General features: G+C 37.1%; 1 protein-coding gene across 1 annotated transcript in view; it reads right to left on the bottom strand.

Annotated features, from left to right (window-relative positions):
* The window catches only part of LOC136876679 (COP9 signalosome complex subunit 7b), a 68,203-nt gene that overhangs the window by 22,622 nt on the left and 25,259 nt on the right, over positions 1-20,322 (bottom strand). The window contains exon 3 of the mRNA XM_067150595.2: positions 12,806-12,893. Coding sequence (XP_067006696.1) covers positions 12,806-12,893 — 88 coding nt within the window. The remainder of the gene's footprint in view (positions 1-12,805; positions 12,894-20,322) is intronic.

Here is a 20,322-nt window from a genome sequence, read left to right as displayed (position 1 = left end):
CGGAAAAATTATGATTGGATTCGTGCATATGTATTCCCATGGCAGAATGCCTGTTATGTTTGACTGCATTGATATGTTCGATGTACCTAGTATTAAAGCTTCTCCCAGTCTGTCCAATATAGCTTGCTAAACAAGACTGGCACTGTAATCTGTAAATACCCGATTTACCAAGCCTGTCGGATTTATTCACAGTCCCTGGATTGTGGAAGTGAGATAGATTGTTGTTGGCTGTCCTGAACGCTATTTTTACCCTGTGTTTTTTAAACAAGTGCCAACGGCCGTAGCCGTGTTGAAACACCAGATCCCGTGAGATCTCCGAAGTTAAGCAACATTGGGCGTGGTCAGGAGTTGGATGGGTTGCCACGTGCTGTTGGTGGGGAGTAAGGGAATGGAGGAGCGGAAAGGAACTGGCCACCCTACCGCACGTAAACTCGGGCTCAGGAATGCCTCTGCGGAGGTTCGGACCTGCCTTCGGGCAGAATAAGCCTTACCTACTTTTTTAAACAAGACAAAAAACTCTTCACCAAATTAAATCTGAAATATATTTACTAACCACAAATTGTATACGTATATTTCAGATTCAGAAGAATTGGTTGACGATGATCTACGGGCTATGCATGACCTCTCAGACGATCGAGACTACTGTACTGAGAGTTCAACTGACAGCGAAGCTAAAGAACCTCCACGAAAGAAGTCCAGAGAAAGCTCAAGTGAGACCTCAAGTAAAAATAACAATCTACATAATACAGCGGACAAGAATTTCACAGTATTCCTCAACTTCAAGTTTTTAATAATAATGTTATTTGTTTTACATCCCACTAACTACTCTTTTACGGTTTTCGGAGACGCCGAGGTGCCGGAATTTAGTCCCGCAGGAGTTCTTTTACGTGCCAGTAAATCTACCGACACGAGACTGACGTATTTGAGCACCTTCAAATACCACCGGACTGAGCCAGGATCGAACCTGCCAAGTTGGGGTCAGAAGGCCAGCGCCTTAACCGTCTGAGCCACTCAGCCCGGCACTTCAAGTTTTTATATATTATCTTAAAATTCTGTTCAATATTGTACAAAGGCACTACAGTTATCTGCGACCTGGAAATTTTAATGTGTACTTATGTCATATAACCCATGTCAACAATTTTAAGTGTGTTTAAAGGCAGATTTCATGTTGATTGTTGTTAAGATACTTTTGATTTATTTATTTACTGTGAACTGATGATGATTTCAAGGGAATCTTTTTTTGCTATTAGCTTTACGTGCACCGACACAGGTCTTATGGTGACGATGGGACAGGAAAGGGCTAGGACCGGGAAGAAAGCAGCCATGGCCTTAATTAAGGTACAGCCCCAGCATTTGCCTGGTGTGAAAATGGGAAACCACAGAAAACCATCTTCAGGGCTGCCGACAGTGGGGTTCGAACCTACTATCTCCCGAATACTAGATACTGGCCGCACTTAAGCGACTGCAGCTATCGTGCTCGGTTCAAGGGAATCGAAACCGGTTTTCACTTAATAAATGTTATGTATTTATATAAAATGTTGAATGGTGGAACATCCCTCAACTGGTTCCTATTATACAAGGGAGGAAGTCTTTCACTTCTGTCTGCATTGCAACATAGTACAATGACCGCATCTCCTTTTAAAAAGCCGGTTTGGGCTAGGCAATTAAAAAAAAAAATGCAGTTTCATTGGCATTGACAATATTGTTTGTTGCGTATGAATTGATTATAATTATGAGCCATGCTTTTTCGCCAACTGTCGGCATCGCCAGTGTTCATGGATTCTGCTTCTCCGCACACTGCCTGTTATGTGACATTGTGGCATTCCGTAAAACGCTGAATACAACAGAATTACGATTTCACTCAAACTTAGCAACTATAAAACACACTGTCGACACATCGAAGTGAGTAAAAGTACGGAAAGTTACCCCTGCAGGTTCCGGAAGACGCATTCTATCAAGACATGGAGAAATTTTGAATTTAAATTACTCTGTAAAATACTTTTTTTTTTTTTAACATGAAGGCATTTTAAAATTAAAAGTCTAAATTGTTTTCTGTTTAAGTATGACATATGGGGGCAGTTTTCTTCCATCTGCGGTTACACAAAGCATAACTGTATACCCAGTATCGGAAACTAGGTGAGCCAGGAGCGTGTTGCCAACCTTGACGCAAATAAAACCCGCACCCTAATTTCGTGCCTCAATTTTTCAAAAAAATGATTCATGTAAATATGGTGATTTCCCTCTCTGTATCTTCTTCTGAACAATGTTATTCTGAGGCAACTCTTTTCTATTGGGCATAGACGTTCCTATAGCTTTAGCCTTCCTTTCCCATAAAAAGTCAAAAACAGCAGGGGAGCTATAATACCTGTCCGTGTAAAGAGTATGGCCTTTGTCCAAGTAGTTTGCTAACAGTCTAGTAAGAAGTGGACTAATACCAGTGTCTGCAGCACCTTTCCGAGAATAGACTCCTATTTTCAAAACATACCCTGAAAAAGCATCACAGAAACAAATAATTTTATACCATATTTTTCAGGCTTGTTTTTCATGTACAGTTCGAATTGAATTCGACCACGAAAACCACACATTCCTTCATCAACTGTTAGTTTAGAGTATGGAACGTAAGTAGAGCAAAATGTATGAACGAGACTGTCAAAGAAAGGGCAGATTTTATGTAACGGATCATGCTTTGGCTGCCCACGAGGAATGTATGTTGTGTTATAATTCAAATGAAAGTTTGAATGAACCGCCCTGAAACGGTTTCTGCTCATAACAGATGATAGAAATGGAGTCAAAAGAAATGCACTTTTTGACCATTAGTCACTCAGTTTTGGTTTATTTACAAGACACGTATGAATGACAGCTGTGAGAAATGCGTAAATCTCACATAATTTGACTGGGCGCCAGAAGCTCCACAAACTTTTTGGTTTCAATTTCATAGTTTGTCTTAGTTTTTCAGTGACGAAGGCAGCATACCTGTTAGCCTCGGACTTGAGTGTTTCACCACTGTTTCAGGAACAAAAATTGAAAAACACTAACGCAGTCGACGTTGCATCCAGTGGAGCAGACACGCCCGATTATTCTTGAAAAAATAGGCTCTTAAGGCGGAGAATCAGTGAAAGTCCAACCTAATTCAGTATCTGTAGGCTTTCTACAAGTGTTAGTACCATAAGCACAACATTTACGCCTTTTTGGAGCTTCCATTTTCAAAACATACCCTGAAAAAGCATCGCAAACAACAAACCGTATCCAATAAACCAGAAGTACCCAGCGAATGTGAATCATCCTCCCCCTTTGAATTATCATCGCTTGCGTCACTTCGTTCTAAAATGAAGAAAACTACATTATTAATTTATTTCTGATTGATTCTCCAGTCATATGAAAATCATGAAACATTAGCTAAATAAACTACAAAGTGCAAAATCAAACCAGGGTAGAATATTATAGAATAGGTTATAAATACCTTCATCACTAACATGAAGTTCGAAAGGAGGGTCTAGATCTGACTCATCCACCTCTTCTTCTGAACCACTATCATCAAAAATCTCTTTTAACATCTCTACAAATCCACTTTCATTCAATGATCCACTCATGATAGCAGAAACAAATCACAGTCTAAACACTTCATACGATGTAAACAAAACTCTGAAAGTGTGAGCCTTGAGCAGCTGGAAGCATAGAGTGTAGAAACAAACACGTGCAAAAAAAATAAGCTGCTAAAGGTTTGAGAAAACGACGACAGAGGACACGAGCTCACGGTATAGCTGTTATAAAAGTTCTACAAAGTCGTATATATAGTTTCCGCCCGATTCTCGTTCAGGCTGTGTTAACAATGTAATAAATACGCGAGCCCGAGTTAGCCTCGGACGCGATCAGTCTGCCTGTTACCCCACCCTGATACACACTTGGGCTTGGTCTCCAATGTGTTAATTACTTGTAGTATTTTGATTTTACAGATGAGCAATTCCTGAGTGTATTTTTATGTTGTTTAATGGGACTTTGGTTCCCTAAACATAACACAAAGCCCTATTATGTTATATTAATTTAAACATTTATGTTCAATCATATTTACTTATTATACTGAGTGTTAAGAGAAATATTTTAAATACTGTAATGTAATATGAAAAAGGTCACCGAGATTTGAAGCTTCAAGATGTGTAACTTAGCCACTGTGCTTTTCTTACTGTAAGGATCCTAAAAATACTGTTATTAGTTAATAGTCTGCAAAATTTAAGGAATATAAATGAATAAACAACATAACAATAATAAAGTGCTTGGACTAGGGGCATTTCTGGAATAATTCAGTATTTACTGGTCAAAATTGTACAAGCAATGAACTTCATATTTACGGTCCGTATTGATGGATATGTCTTATTTCTTATTATCGTAAAAGGATTTATTATCCATCTAATCAAGACACTGACATACACTGACTGTCATTAATTCATTTAGGACTATTTTCGACCGCTAAACCGGTAATCTTCAGCTACTTTTTAACAAGATAGAATCTAAGAAGGGCATAGAATCTTGAAATTGAAATACAATGTCTTATTAAAAGGTCAACTAGGACCATGAATCTTCAAAAGGTATATAAACACACTTAGTCACAAGGAACACATATACAGTGCAAGCATTCAGTAGGTACTATGTATATCTATGTATTAATTTTGAATCATGATGAACAATAATTAAAATGAAAATCAACACTAACACTTCATTGGTCCATATATATAGATATATATATACTAGCAAGATACCCGTGCTTCGCTACGGTATTATACTGAAATTTAGAATTGAATGATTATTTTTTTTATATATAATCCGCCGAAATTTGAGATCTGACTCGTTTTCTGAGAGAATCCGCCAAAATTCGCGAACTGATTTGTTTTCTAATAGATTACGGCAAGTTTCCTCCCATTTTTCAATCTTTCTTTCCAGCAATCGATTTCATACTTCCCCGGCTAGGTCCAGGTAGTCCACCTGGTCAGTTGGGTCCCTAAATCTTTGCCATCTTTTCCTATAAGCATTTTTAATATGGATCAAATCCTTCACAAAGATCCAGCGTGGTGTCGTCTTGGGTGCCTTGGCGATACTGAACCCGCGGCCGGACTGTATTCGTAGTCATTACCCGCCCAGGACCCGTTTCCAGTGCGGTCCGCACATTTGACGATGGTCCAGAACATTATTATTATTATTATTATTATTATTATTATTATTATATGTTCTGGACCCCACAGCAAGATGCAAGACCGCTATTTGGCGGTAAATTATATCTGTTCCGTGCATTATTGACCTTATTATAGAGGTGAACAATTGGACGGTCAATCTCATTTCTATCGTTTATTTCAAATGTGATTAAATTTTTATTTATATGCCAGGAGAATCTACTGTAATCTAAGAACGTTCTCTGAAGGAAAACATGGCTCTTGAAAAAGAACCCAGGGAAGATTAAAAATGATCGGTTTATGATCAGAATAAGTACATCGAAAATCTACAGCCTGTTTCCAGTCATTCGACAGGGTCAGGAATGGAATGAATAAAGCCTCCATCTAGCGGCGACAATAGGAATTGTGCCGGCTATCGAAACCTGTCCCACTCCTCTGGGGCAATGATTAATGAATGACAAATGAAATGAAATGATATTGGACAGTGTTGCTGGAATGAATGATGACAGGGAAAACCGGAGTATCCGGAGAAAAACCTGTCCCGCCTCCGTTTTGTCCAGCACGAATGTCACATGGAGAGACCGGGATTTGAACCACGGAACCCAGCTGTGAGAGGCTGGCGTGCTGCCGCCTGAGCAACGAAGGCTCCTTATAAATACATTATGAACAGTAAAATCAATTGGTCTCACCTCCTTTTACACCCCACCGCCGTTAAGTTTATTTACCGCACCCCCCACCCAAAAAAACTAAAAGAAGGCGTGTTTCTTTATGTTTAAAGGAGATTCCAAACACCAATGCTCACGTCTATTACCTTCAGTTTTAAGATAAAAATAATTCACTTTTTTCACTTTCACACTACTCCCCCCCAGTGAATTTTTCGGCAGAAAATACTTGTTTCTTTAATAGTAAAGGATCTTCTAAATACCAATTATCACAACTCTAACTTTTTCAGTTTTTGATTTATGTGTCCTCATGAAAGGAATTCAATTCCTTTTCACTCCCGCCCCCAAAGATGATCCCCCCCCCCCCCAAAACGGGTTTCTCTTTGTTTTTAAAGAAGAACCAAATACCAATTTTCACGTCTGCAGGCCCTAACAACTTTAGTTTTTATTAGATGTAAGTATTCTCATACAATTAAGTCAATTAATTTTAAATTCTTTCACCTCCCCCCCCCCTCATTCGCTGGATTTTCCGAGAATAGGTGTTTCTTTACTTTTAAAGCAGATTCCAAATATCAAATTTCACGTCTGTAACATCTTCATTTTTGAGATAACAGTAGCCTAATTAAAATAATTCAACACCATTTTCAGTCACCCCCCCCCCCCCGCTCAACCAAGTGGTATTTCCGAAAACTAAAAATACACGTTTCTTTATTTTTAATAGAGATTAAAACACCATTTTTCACTTCTATAACATGTTAAGGTTTTTTAGATATACTGTATAAATTCTCATTTTAAAATTTCACCCCCTTTTTAGTTCCCCTTAAGAGGAGTTTCCAAAAACAAATCACCTACGTTTCTTTACATTTACAGGAGATTCCAAATACCACTTTTTACGTCTGTAACATTCTACGTTTCTCAGATATTCTGTAGATGTAGTCTTTCAAAAAATTCACCCCAATTTGTCACTCCTGTTTAACCGCCATTAATTGGATTTTCCAATAACAAGAAAATACGTGTTTTTTTTTATTTTTAAAGGAGATCCCAGATACCAATTTTCAGGTCTGTAATATCTTCAGTTTCTGAGATAAAAGTACGGTATCCTCATTAAAGGCATTCAACCCCTTTTTCACCTCTCCTATAGAGATTTTCAGGGAAAAAAAAAGTGTTCCTTTATTTTTAAAGCAGATTCTAAATATCAATTTTTACATGTGCAAACTTTTAAAGTTTTGTGATGTAGATACACTCACTTTAAAAATCCAACCCCTTTTCACCCCCCCCCCCCCCCCGCACTATTTGGATTTTTCAAAAGCAAAAAAAGAAAAGAATGTTTCTTTATTTTTAATGGAGATTCTAAATATCAATTTTTACATCTGTAAGCTTTTAAAGTTTTAAGATGTAGATACACTCATTTTAAAAATTCATCCCCCTTTATTTGGATTTTCCAAAAACGAAAATATGTGTTTCTTTATTTTTAAAGTAGATCCCAAATACCAATTTTCAGGTCTGTAATATCTTCAGGTTCTGAAATATAAGTAGCCTCATTAAAGGCATTCAACCCCATTTTCACGCTTTTCCACCCTTCCTACTGGGATTCTCCAAAAACAAAAAAATATGCGTTTCTTTATTTTTAAAGGAGATTCTAAATACCAATTTTTACATCTATAAACTTTAAAAGTTTTGAGATATAGATACACTCATTTTAAAAATTCACCCCCATTAATTGGATTTTCCAAAAACAAAAAAATACGTGTTTCTTTATTTTTAAAGGAGATCCCAAACACCAATTTTCAGGTCTGTAATATCTTCAGGTTCTGAGATATAAGTATCCTCATTAAAGGCATTCAACCCCTTTTCACCCCTCCTATTGGGATTTTCCGAAAACAAAAAATATGTGTTTCTTTATTTTTAATGAATATTTTTAAAACCAATTTTTACATCTGTAAACCTTCAAAGTTTTGAGATATAGATACGCTCATTTTAAAAATTACCCCCCCCCCCCTTTATTGCATTTTCTAAAAACAAAAAAATATGTGTTTCTTAATTTTTAAAGGAGATCAAAAGTACCAATTTTCAGGTCTGTAATATCTTTATTTTCTGAGATATAAGTACCGGTATCCTGATTAAAGGTATTCAACCCCTTTTTCACCCTTTTCACCCCTCCTATTGGGATTTTCTGAAAAAAAAAAATAAATAAATAAATAAATACGTGTTTACTTATTTTTAAAGAAGATTCTAAATACCAATTTTTACATCTGTACACTTTTAAAGTTTTGAGATATAGATACACTCATTTTAAAATTTCACCCCCTTAGCGACGGAATATCCAAAAATCCTCTCTTAGCGAGCACCTACATCTTAATATGAATGTATCCCCAAAATTTCATTTCTTTATGTCCAGTAGTTTTGGCTCGGCGGTCGGTCGGTCAGTCAGTCAGTCAGTCAGTCAGTCAGTCAGGACAAGTTATTTTATATATATAGATATATATTTTAAAAAGTATAAACTATGGATATGCACATGAAATTGATGATATTTATAGGTACAGTCCTCCTGGAAAAACACTATGCTGTTATATTAAAATTAAGGGATATCTTGAGGCGAATAATTTAATAAAATTATCTCTTCCTTAGTCCAGTAAACTAATATAAAATATAAAGTGTGCTGCACATAAAATTATGAAAGTGTGGATACAATCCTCTGTAAAAAGTATAATGCTGTTGCATTAAAACAAGGGATATCCTGATGTTGAAGCAAATAATTTAAGTCATATCAATCTGTGTGGACGATGTAAAGGATATCCCTCAAAGTTCCAGCAGGAATTCACCATTCAGTAGCTCTTAGTGTTGCTGACAGCAGCATGGACACCATTTTTAGGTCAATTTGTATTATAAAACCACATAATGTACGAATAATAGCCTCAGAAAGGAAGTGAATTTACCATTTTCTTACACATTAGTGTAATTTTCTTTAACCCTTTCAGTCATTCACTCCATGCTCTTCATTCCACTGACCACTGGAGAATCTCATTCCTAAAGTCCAGAGCAGGTTCCTATGGCATGATGTAGAATGCAATAGGCTTTAATTGTTCCTCCCAGAATTAAATAACTCAGAATATGTTTTACATCCATCCGAGCAGCATCTTTGGCGACCAAGGCCTACAGCAACGACTGATGGGACGTCACTTCCATCACACATTTTGTTACGTTACACAAATTTTCGGATGACCCCCAGCCATAAGATGTATTCATATCAAAAGCAATTTCTGTACTATATTTGGATGGTCATATGCCAAATTGAACTAAGTGCCAAAAGAAACATTCTGAGAAATTAATCCTCAAAGTTACAGTTAAAACTGAAAAATCTGCTGTTGACTCTGGTTTCTAATATTTTGTACCGACAACTGACACAGTTATACTTTCCTTTTATACTTTTGGAAACGATGAAGCACATTTCCATTCTGAATTACCTTACATTTTCCAGATGATTGGGATATGGTCCATTTTGGCATACAAAGTATTTTGATTTATTCTTAATTCACATTTAGACATTGCAAGCAAAGATGAATGAACAAATAAAGTTAACAAACTACAACAACTGATACCCCTGGTAAAATAAAATCCATGTACTAGTACCCTTTCAAATTAAATTGCATATGAATACCTTTGAAAATCATACTTCATGCAGATTCAGTACCAATTTCCTCACAGGTATTGTCAGAGCAGTCATGTTCAAAAGTAGTAATGTTTTGTACACTAGCACTTGTGATCCTTTCATAAAATGAACGATATACTGTACTGGAAGGACGTATTTCAGTAGACTTTTCACATCTTTACGCTTGTCTTCACTCAGAGGTCTACCCTTTGGGTAGAGTATTGGAAGATCAAGTTCACCAAGGTTTGTTGGCCTGCCCCTTTAGTCTTTTATTGAAGTTGGCTGAAAAGTATTCATAGTCCTCGTTATGATTGTATTTATAACCATTATGCCAGGCTTTCCTTTTGTAAATCTCATTTCTTTGATCTTAAGCCATTCAACTTTGTCACCTGAATCATTCTTTTTACGGTTAACAAGATGTTGCTGCAGAATTTCAGTGCATTTAAAATCTTCTGTTTCCATTACACTTAATTCAAAAACATTTTTCCTTACTCTTGCACATGAAATTATGTCACGCCACTGTGATGGAGCACAGACCTCTGGGTGATACTTAAGCTTTCTCTCTATATCTCCAAATGCACTGCAAATGTCCTGGTTCAGCGAACTTGTGGATAACTTCTTTAATGCTTATTTCTGAAGACTGGACCACAAACATCCAGAAACAAGCCATCTTGAAATTTCTGTTCTGACCACCGCAGTTGTCTGACCATGCTATTAGCGTTTCTTTAGTTCCATGACTCTTCGGGTATTTTAAGATGCAAGATCCTATCTCGTGTGCACCTCTGGATGCCACACTCTCATTCCAAAGATTCATAGTGTCTTTATTAGAGCAGAAGTCATGGATTCCTACAATGAAACAAGAAACCTGTCTTTTGTAGTAGACTTTGTTCGTGGTTAAGCGAGGTAAATACATTACCTTCTGCATGTCGAATGATATCACGTTGGGTCCATCTTCAGATTTGCTCTTCAATGAATCGTTCATCATAGTATCTTTTGCACGTTCTGCTTTACAGTGATAAAGTTCTAGCTTTGCATTCAACTGTGTCACATCATTAGGAAGATTACTGGCTTCAGCTGACTGAATTTGAATTTTCACACAATCACATGTGTCCTTTTTAGGGGGACGGAAGCTTATATTGAAGTCACGCCTGAAGACTCTCTTATACAGCGACTGACAAGGCATCTTCTGAACACAACCTTCTTGTTTAACTTTCTCAACAAATAGCCTGTACATTAAACTCAAATTTAGATTAGTATTCAAGTACTTTTTATTTGAATCTTTCCTGATGTAGTGGCTATAAACTGCAGGGAAGCTTTCAATGTGTTCTCTAATAAAGTCTACAGTACTGGAGGTACTTTTATTACGTGGTTCATGCACCCCTCATTGGTCTTGTATTGTACCTGTCTTAGCCTTCAGCAGTGCCCTATGAATTTTAGCACTGCTTACTTGCAATTTCTTCATAAACATGTCTTTGCATACCTCAGTGTCCCCATCTGTAGATGAACGTATGAAATATTTTCGGCTGAGATTTCACTCACCTGCGGCTGACACCGTGGCATTTTATAGAGCCAATAATCAGTGCTGTTTGTGTAGCCCAAGAATCACAGTTGTAAAACTCACCAAAAATTGTTCTCCTATCGTCTCTCGACACTTTAGTATGACACTTCTTTAAACATTTACACTCGTAATCTACGAAGTGTTTTTCAGGAACTAGCCTTCCTTTTACAGTTGTGTATGCCTTTCCTCTGGTTCTGTTGATCTTCCTAACATTTTTTTCCCACTTTGCAGGAACCCCTTTATTCTTTTTAATGGGACTGAATGTGGATGCTCCATTCTCTTCTTCCTTTTGTCCATTTTCTGTTCGATTTTCCCCTTTTCTGCTGGTTAATTTCCTTTTCTTCTTCGTGCTACATTGTTCTTCATCGTATTTGGCTCTGAAAAAGTTATAGAAAAATATCTGTAAGTGATACAATTTTGCATTGGAAACATTTGCCAAAGCCGACCAACTCCAAATACAACATCACAGCGACCATTGGAAACACATGCCAAAGTGAACCAACTCCAAAGACAGTACCACTACGACCTATATTCGTGAACTGGCGCAACTAATGACTAAACTATTTATTCTTTGGATACAATGAATCGAGTATGGTAACACTGGCTCTCAGAACAAAAGAGTAGCTATGACTCTAGAGTATAAACGCACGAAAAGCAGGGTCTGTTTTGGCAAACCAATAACTGTTCTTACTAACCTCAAAATAAACTAAACATATTTACTGTAAAAATATTGCAAAACTTGCTTCCACTCATACATTCTTTTCATTCCTCAGGGTCAAACAGGTCTTCGGAGCCAGAACTGAAGTCACTCTGGATATCTACTGTTATTTCTGCGATGTTTCTGGATGAAATTAAATGCCTCGCTCGTGGACCATTTCCTTCCGAAGCCATCTTCCTTCGGTGTTTGGTTGACTCTGGCAGAATGAAATCAGTATAACCAACCTTATGCCACAACAATTTTGTTATGTGACTTTCTCCTGGTTCATGGTAACTTTAGACCACTTTGGCACAAGAAAGATATTACTATCTATATTCATGTTATACCAGTTTACGAAAAAAATCTTATTTTGGCGCCTGGTTCGATTTGCATATTATTTCCAAGTTTTAATGTCATAATCTTTTAAGGTATAAGTGCATGCATATTTCCAAAATATTTAGGTCATAGAAATCTGAGCCCTAATAGTGAATAATCACATCTTTGAAAAAATCGTTTGTCTGTTTTGTCATTTAACAGTAACAAAAAATGATATACAGATGTATTGGAAGCACTCTTACAGCATAACGAGCCAAGATCTTGGTGAAAACAGATCATTCCTCAGGGCCAAACAGGTCTTCGGAGCCAGAACTGAAGTCACTCTGGATATCTACTGTTATTTCTGCGATGTTTCTGGATGAAATTAAATGCCTCGCTCGTGGACCATTTCCTTCCGAAGCCATCTTCTTTCGGTGTTTGGTTGACTCTGGCAGAATGAAATCAGTATAACCAACCTTATGCCACAACAATTTTGTGATGTGACTTTCTCCTGGTTCATGGTAACTTTAGACCACTACACTGTAAGGGTATTTTAAAAAAAAGTTCACTTATCTTCTTGAGTTGCATTTTCCTTTTTCTTTGCATGAGTATTTAAAGACAAAAAAGAAAATGATATGCTAGATGATAGATAGATTTCAGCCTTCATTAACAACCAGCAAGTATATTTGCCTGTAACTATCAGAAATATTAATAAAAGATTTGGTTCAACAAATGCTGTTGAATTATATGGATAACACTCACCACAATAAATTGACTCAATAATTAGATCTTCCAGTTCCCGCACATTAGCTATGTCCAGCTCTTGAAGCAAAGTGGCATAAGGCAGCAACTAAAACAAAATAAAAATAAGAAATATATTAAGCATCCACTAATGGTTGCCACAGAAGAATATACTGTACTAGAGTACACTAATGACTGGCTGACTTTAAACTTAACCCTTTAATGCCAGTTGAAATTATACAGTTCAATACTCAACGTGCCAAGACAATTTCCCAAAAAATTCAGAGCATTGGATATGTTCATCATTTATTAGTTATAATTTACAGGATAATTTTCTTTATTTAGGCAGCAGCCCAAGATTCCATTCTCTCTTTTAGTATTTCCTACAACACTCCAACAGGATGAAAACTGCTGTTAATTACTGAAAACCAAAAGGAATACACAAGAATTACATATTTTAAATTGCAATTGAGTGGGATTTAAAACATCTGTACATTTTTACAGTCTATTAGGAGATTAACTTGTACTAGACCACCACATGAAAGTTGACAGTTAATATTATTTCCATTGGATGTGAACTTATGTTGGATGTCACATTTGAACTTTTAAACAAGAACAGCTTGTTCACTCCAATATGACCTAATGTTCTTGAAATCCAGTACAAATTGTGATAAAAAATATTGTTTTAGAATAATCCTAGTAAGCATCCACTCAGAGCTCTGACTTGGAGTTAGAATTCATAGCTGATGATGCCTGCAATGACAAGGCGAAACATGTACCATACTTAAACTTACAGTAATATAATGACTACGTTATAGTCCGAAAGACTTTCCTAATATTGAACAGGTGGTTTCAATAATTTAATTGTTTAACATTTAATAACACAAGCTGAAGTCGAAAGAAGTGAACAACTGTGGTTTTCGTCACTGAAAATCGAAAACCATGTTGCAAGGACTAACTGTCCCCTTGGTTAATACCTTGCTGTAGCTGTCTCTCAGCAAACACCATCCTTCCAGAGCTGTAACGTAGAGCTAAATCATCTACAGACAACAATGGAATAACTGTGGGTCCAGCAGTGGCAACATTGCCATTGATGGCGATTGCAAACAGCATGACACTCAGCACAGATCCCTGTGGTACTCCATTTTCTCGAATGTAATACTGAGGAAGAGCATTCCCTGTTTGGACTCGAAAGAGCTGGAGGGACATGAAGTTCTCAATATATGTTGGCAAATTTCCCTGAAATTCCCAATGGTGTAATGTAGAGACAATCTCATATCACCTAGTGGTGTTATAAGCTTTTTCAATGTAAAAAAAAACAACGCAGTGGCTAGGTGTTCCTTCTGGAAAAAGGTGTCAGTGGCAGACCGATGAGAGTGAAAACCACACTGGTAGTTAGTCAAGAGACCTTCCTTTTCCATGGCCCACTTAAGTCACCAGTGCACCATCCTTTCAAATAGCTTACAAAGGCCATTTGTAAGACATACTGGTCTGTAACAATCTAGAAGCTTTGGATCTTCACCTGGCTTGGCAACTGGTATTACATTTCCTTTATGCCAGTGATATGGAAATACTCTCTCGCTCCATATTCTGTTGAACAGGGTGAGGATATCCTTGAGACATCGGTCACTGAAATGTTTAAGCATTTGATTGTGGATTTTGTCCTATCCACGAGCTGTGTCCCTGCACAGCACAAGTGCACTCTGTAACAGGAATGCAAAGCACTAGAGGTGAAGGTGAGAAGGTGTGATTCTGCCTTGCGTTTAATATAATATTCTCTGACCCGCATAGTAGGAAGAACAATAGTAATGCACCAAATGTAAAAATAACATAACCACATTTCAGTTAATAATAATAATAATAATTGTATGGCCTCAGCTACCGTGTGCAGACATTTCAATTTGACGCCATCTGGCTGTCTGCTCGTCAATTTCGACGTTCTGTTTTACTCTAGGCCCCCACTAGATGGCAGACCGAGTAAACCGAAACTCTCTTGGGCGTCTATGGCTGAGGTTTAATGAATTTTGTCGGATAAACACCAAATGTGCCACCAGAGATCTTTTACATGCCGACATTGTACGACATGGAGTGTCGAATGGACTTTTTTCCGCCCTTCAAAAATCCGACTACCTCTGCCGGGTTTGAACCCGCTATCTTGGGATCTGGAGGCCGACACTCTACCGCTGATTCACAGAGGCAGCTTATTTCAGTTAAGAACTATAGTGTACATATGCTATATCAGTATCTTCCCTGTTATAGGCCTATTCGTATGTGTATTTGTGTACGGCAGCCCTCTTGCTCCTTCAGCATTTAACCAAATGGCAGTTTTCATTTCTATTACAGCATAGTAGAATAAATTAATACTACTAATAATCTTCTACGCATTTAGCTTCGTTAGTAATCTTTGAGTAGTTCTTGAGAATTTCAAACTTTTATTGTAATTTCCATTTCTGTTTGTGCTTAGTAATAACCTGGTGTAATTAGGATATGTCTGAACATAGTTTAAAGTTATTGTAATGTATTGTAGTATCTTATTAGCAATTAATGTGCTTATTCTATTACTGTGAAATATTTGTGTAGTATATTATCTGTAGTAACTCTCTTACTAGAATTCTGTTGTAGTAATTAGGGTAGACTTAATTGCAATTTAAAATATGTAATTCTTGTGTATTCCTTTTGGTTTTCAGTAATTAACAGCAGTTTTCATCCTGTTGGGGTGTTGTAGGATAAAAAGTTGGTACAACTAAGTAGTATTGTACTGTAGTAGTAGCCTATTTTAATTATCTTATTGTCGTGTGATCTTTGTGTACTATCCTAGACGGGCCAACATTCAGCCCACAACATTCTATTCTTTACCGGAGGATGAGCAAGGTTCGTTAAAACCCTTGAAGAGCGAGTGGAACAGCTCGAGGACAGTTGCAAAACCAAGGATTGTGATGAGCTGCTTGAAGACTTTGCTCGCTATATAGCTTTTAGGGTTAGGAAGAAGAACCTCTATATAGAAAGCGATTATGGAGAGAAAACAGGTCAACCTACAAGGGGTGGAAATTAGATTTCAAAGATGTACAGAGACAGTTTGATGCAGCCTACAGAGATGGTACACCATGATAGTGCAGATCGAAAAAAAGTTCAAATCTGACCACGTGAAAGAACTGTAAGAGGGTTCTAACATCATCACAAACCTTACGGATATCCCAAAGAAGAAATTCCCCGAAATTTATGAATTTGCAAGTTGCTTCATGAGACACCACTTTTATTCTAATGTGGGCTTTAAACAAAAGTAAGACATTCAGGGGACCAAGGGTTCTAACATCATCACAAATCTTACGGATATCCTGAAGAAGAAATTCCCCGAAATTTATGAGTTTGCAAATTACTTTGTGGGACGCCGGTCTTTTATTTGAATGTGCGCTTTAAACAAAAGTAACATATTCAGGGGACCAGGTTTCATTCCAATGATGCTATAGATAAGTGTGTTTGATGATACTTAAAAAAATAAAAAAATCAGCATTATTCTTTGTAACATACCTGTTAACTTTTTTATGAAAGGCAGTCTATTATGTTGTATATGAAACCAGTGCTAAGAATGTTAATATACAGGTTCATTAATTTATATATAGCCTATCTAATGTCACCGTGGATTTTGTTAGTTCCTGGCACTTGGAGGAGAACATTTACTGTACTGTTTGTGTTGTGGACAGTTACAGTTTCCTAACATTTGCTGTTTGTGCTGTCAATAGTGTATATAGTTTCCTAATATTGTTTGTAACAATGGACATACTTCTTGTAGTCATCAAGAATTAATGTTCAAGTCTATAACAATTAGAGCCCCCTTGCTATTGCTATCATAGGTGTTGAGAGCATGAATATATGGCATGGCCATTCCACTGCGATCATAGTCCTAGCATTGATACAACCTTTTATACAGATCAACATACTTCAGAAATGCTGCTTGATTCACACTGTATTTGATCTCCTATTATTACTCTAATGTAATAATGAAGTGCAATGCCTTTTCTGAGGTGATGTTAAAATATCAATGAAGTTCTCTTATCTGTAACTTGTGGCTAAAACAGAAAGGCTAACAGCTGTGTATTACCTCATACAGAAGACAAGGCACTGAGGGTTCTTGACGATGTCACAGACGGCCAAGCGTGGTGGGGAGACCTGCGCTTGATCCCTACCTCTTACTCTAACTACCTTGATGGGTGGGTAGGAGATAGGGATCTGCGCTCAGATGGCCTTCACTTAAACCGCAATAGTAAATATAAGTTAGGAAATTTGTTTAGAAGGGTCACAGGGAGATACATTCAGGGAAACGGGGTGGTCTAGGGCGTGGTGATAAGGGTACAGGGATCTGGAAGTAAAGTAGGCATAACATAAAAATGTTAGTGCTGAACTGTAGAAGTATTGTAAGGAAAGGAATAGAATTAAGTAATTTAACAGATATATACTTACCAGACATTGTAATAGGAGTTGAATCATGGCTGAGAAATGATATAATATATGCAGAAATATTCTCAAGGAACTGGAGTATGTATCGTAGGGATAGGATAGAAATGGTAGGCGGGGGAGTATTCATTCTGGTGAAAGAAGAATTTGTAAGCTACAAAAGAGTTAAAGATGAAAAACATGAAATTTTGGGCTCATCTTGAAAGATAATGAGCAACTTGATGTCTTTGAAGTGTACAGACCGGGAAAGGGTAGCGCTGACGCTGATTCAGAATTATTTGATAAGATAATCAGCTATGTGGGAAACGATAAGGGAAAGAACGTGACTGTAGCGGGTGATCTCAATTTACCAAATGTCAATTGGGAAGGTAATGCGAATGAGAGGAAGCATGACCAACAAATAGCAAATAAGTTAATATGGGAAGGGCAGCTGATTCAGAAAGTGATGGAAAAAATTACAGGGAAGAATATTCTGGATGGGGTGCTGGTAAAACCAGATGAGCTCTATAGAGAAACGAAGTAACAGATGGTATTAGTGATCATGAAGCTGCTTTTGTCTTAGTTAAAAATAAATGTGATAGAAAGGAAGGTATTAAAATTAGGATTATTATGCGGTAACATATGGCTGATAAAACAGACATGCGGGAGTTTTTAAAAAGTAACTATGATCAGTGGAAAACGGTAAATAAAATGTAAACAGACTCTGGGATGGGTTTAAAACAATTGTTGAGGAACGTGAAAACAGATTTTTACCTTTAAAGGTGGTAAGGAATGGTAAAGACCCACTATATTATAACTGAGAAGTAAAGAGATTAAGAAGGAGGTGCAGGTTGGAAAGAAGTAGAGTTAGAAATGGCTGTGAAAGTAAGGAGAAATTGAAGGAACTTACTAGGAAATTGAAAGAAGTCAACTAAGGATAACATGATTGCAAGCATACTTGATAGTCATACAAATGTTAGTGAAAAATGAAAGGGTATGTACAGGTACTTTAAGGCAGAAACATGTTCCAAAAAGGACATTCCAGGACTCATTAATGAACAAGGGGAGTGTGTATGCAATTATTTTCAAAAGGCAGGAGTATTCAGTCCGCAGTATGTAAAGATTGTTGGTTACAAGGATAATATCCAGATAGAGGAGGTGACTAACACTAAAGAAGTATTAAATTTTACCTATGATAACAATGATATTTACAGTAAGATACAAAAGTTGAAAACTAGAAAACAGCCGGAATTGATAAGGTTTCGGGGAATATACTAAAGACGAAGGGTTGGGATAAAGTACCACATCTGAAGTACTTATTTGATTACTGTTTGCATGAAGGAGCTATACCAAATGAATGGCGAGTTGCTGTAATAACCCCTGTATATAAAGGAAAGGGTGATATATATAAAAAGCTGAAAATTACAGGCCGGTCAGTTTGACATGCATTGCATGTAAGCTTTGGGAAAGCATTCTTTCTGATTATATCAGACATGTTGTTATCAGATGATGTTATTCTGTACTGAGTAATAAATAAGTAAAAGGATTGTGAGCAACTGAAAAATGACCTCCATAATGTTGTGAGATGGACAGTAGGCAATAGTATGATGATAAACGGGGTTAAAAGTCAGGTTGTGAGTTTTTCAAACTGGAAAAGTCCTCTCCGTTCTAATTACTGCATTGATGGGGTGAAAGTTCCTTTTGGGGATCATTGTAAGTACCTAGGTGTTAATATAAGGAAAGATCTTCATTGGGGGAATCACATAAATATGATTGTACATAAAGGGTACAGATCTCTGCACATGGTTATGAGGGTATTTAGGGGTTGTAGTAAGGGTGTAAACGAGAGGGCATACAAGTCTCTGGTAAGACCCCAACTAGAGTATAGTTCCAGTGTATGGAACCCTCACGAGGAATATTTGATTCAAGAACTGAAAAAAATCCAAAGAAAAGCAGCTTGATTTGTTCTAGGTGATTTCCGAAAAAAAAAGAACACCGTTACATAAATGTTGCAAAGTTTGGGCTGAGAAGACTTGGGTGAAAGGAGGCGAGCTGGTCAACTTAGTGGTATGTTCTGAGCTGTCAGTGGAGAGATGGCGTGGAATGGCATCAGTAGACGAATAAGTTTGAGTAGTGTCTTTAAAAGTAGGAAAGATCACAACATGAAAATAAAGCTGGAAGAGGACAATTTTGTTTATAGGAAGGGGATTTAGGGATTGGAATAACTTACCAAGTATGATGTTCAATAAATTTCCAATTTCTTTGCAATCATTTTAGAAAAGGCCAGGAAAACAACAGATAGGGAATCTGCCACCTGGGCGATTGCCCTAAATGCATATCAGTGGTGATTAATAGGCAGAAATGCAGGGTCATATCTCCCAGAGCTGGACGCATCTGTGAAATGTGACGCGATGTGATCTGCAATGACTCAAGGAATCATAACTAAATCTCCATAAAGTGCGTGCTCACGCACTCAACACAAGTAGAAATGGAGACATAGTTTTTGCCTTGCACATTTTATCCATGTTAATAATTTTCATTAATTTCCACATTTCAGGTTAGTCATGAGTGTTCTTAGAGGCTGCAGTAGAATTTATCACATTACTTTGCGATATACAGGATTTTTTCTTAGTTTCTTTATTGTCTGAATATCTTTCTGTGTTGCTAACTTCAGTCAAAATTAAAAAGATTTGCCATAAAATGCAGATTATTTCATTGCTATTTGCATACTTCCTCATCAGAAAAGGTCACAATTGAGTACTGGAAACATTTCTAGACTATGTTAGGATTTATACTTATAGAAAAATATAAAATACTTGTGGTGGTCTCACTGACTTGACCTCGTGGTTAGTGTTATAAATCGAGACCTCTGTACTTACAGGTAAAATGAAATTTCAGAACAAACCACTGTGCTTCTTGAAGAATTAATGAACATTCTTAATAAATGAAATAATGTTTTCCCCCTGTAATTCATATCATTTCACATACGGTTCCCCCTCCCTCCGCATTCCATTACCAGCGGCTAATTTGTTGGCAGTCTGGCGGCTCTCAACACAGAGAACACAATTACATAAGCAACCTGATCAACATGACAACATGGAGTGAGT

The sequence above is a fragment of the Anabrus simplex genome, chromosome 1 (assembly GCF_040414725.1).
Source record: "Anabrus simplex isolate iqAnaSimp1 chromosome 1, ASM4041472v1, whole genome shotgun sequence".
Taxonomy (NCBI): domain Eukaryota; kingdom Metazoa; phylum Arthropoda; class Insecta; order Orthoptera; family Tettigoniidae; genus Anabrus; species Anabrus simplex.
Note: the sequence above shows the minus strand (reverse complement) of the source record. Positions and strands in the feature narration are given on the sequence as shown.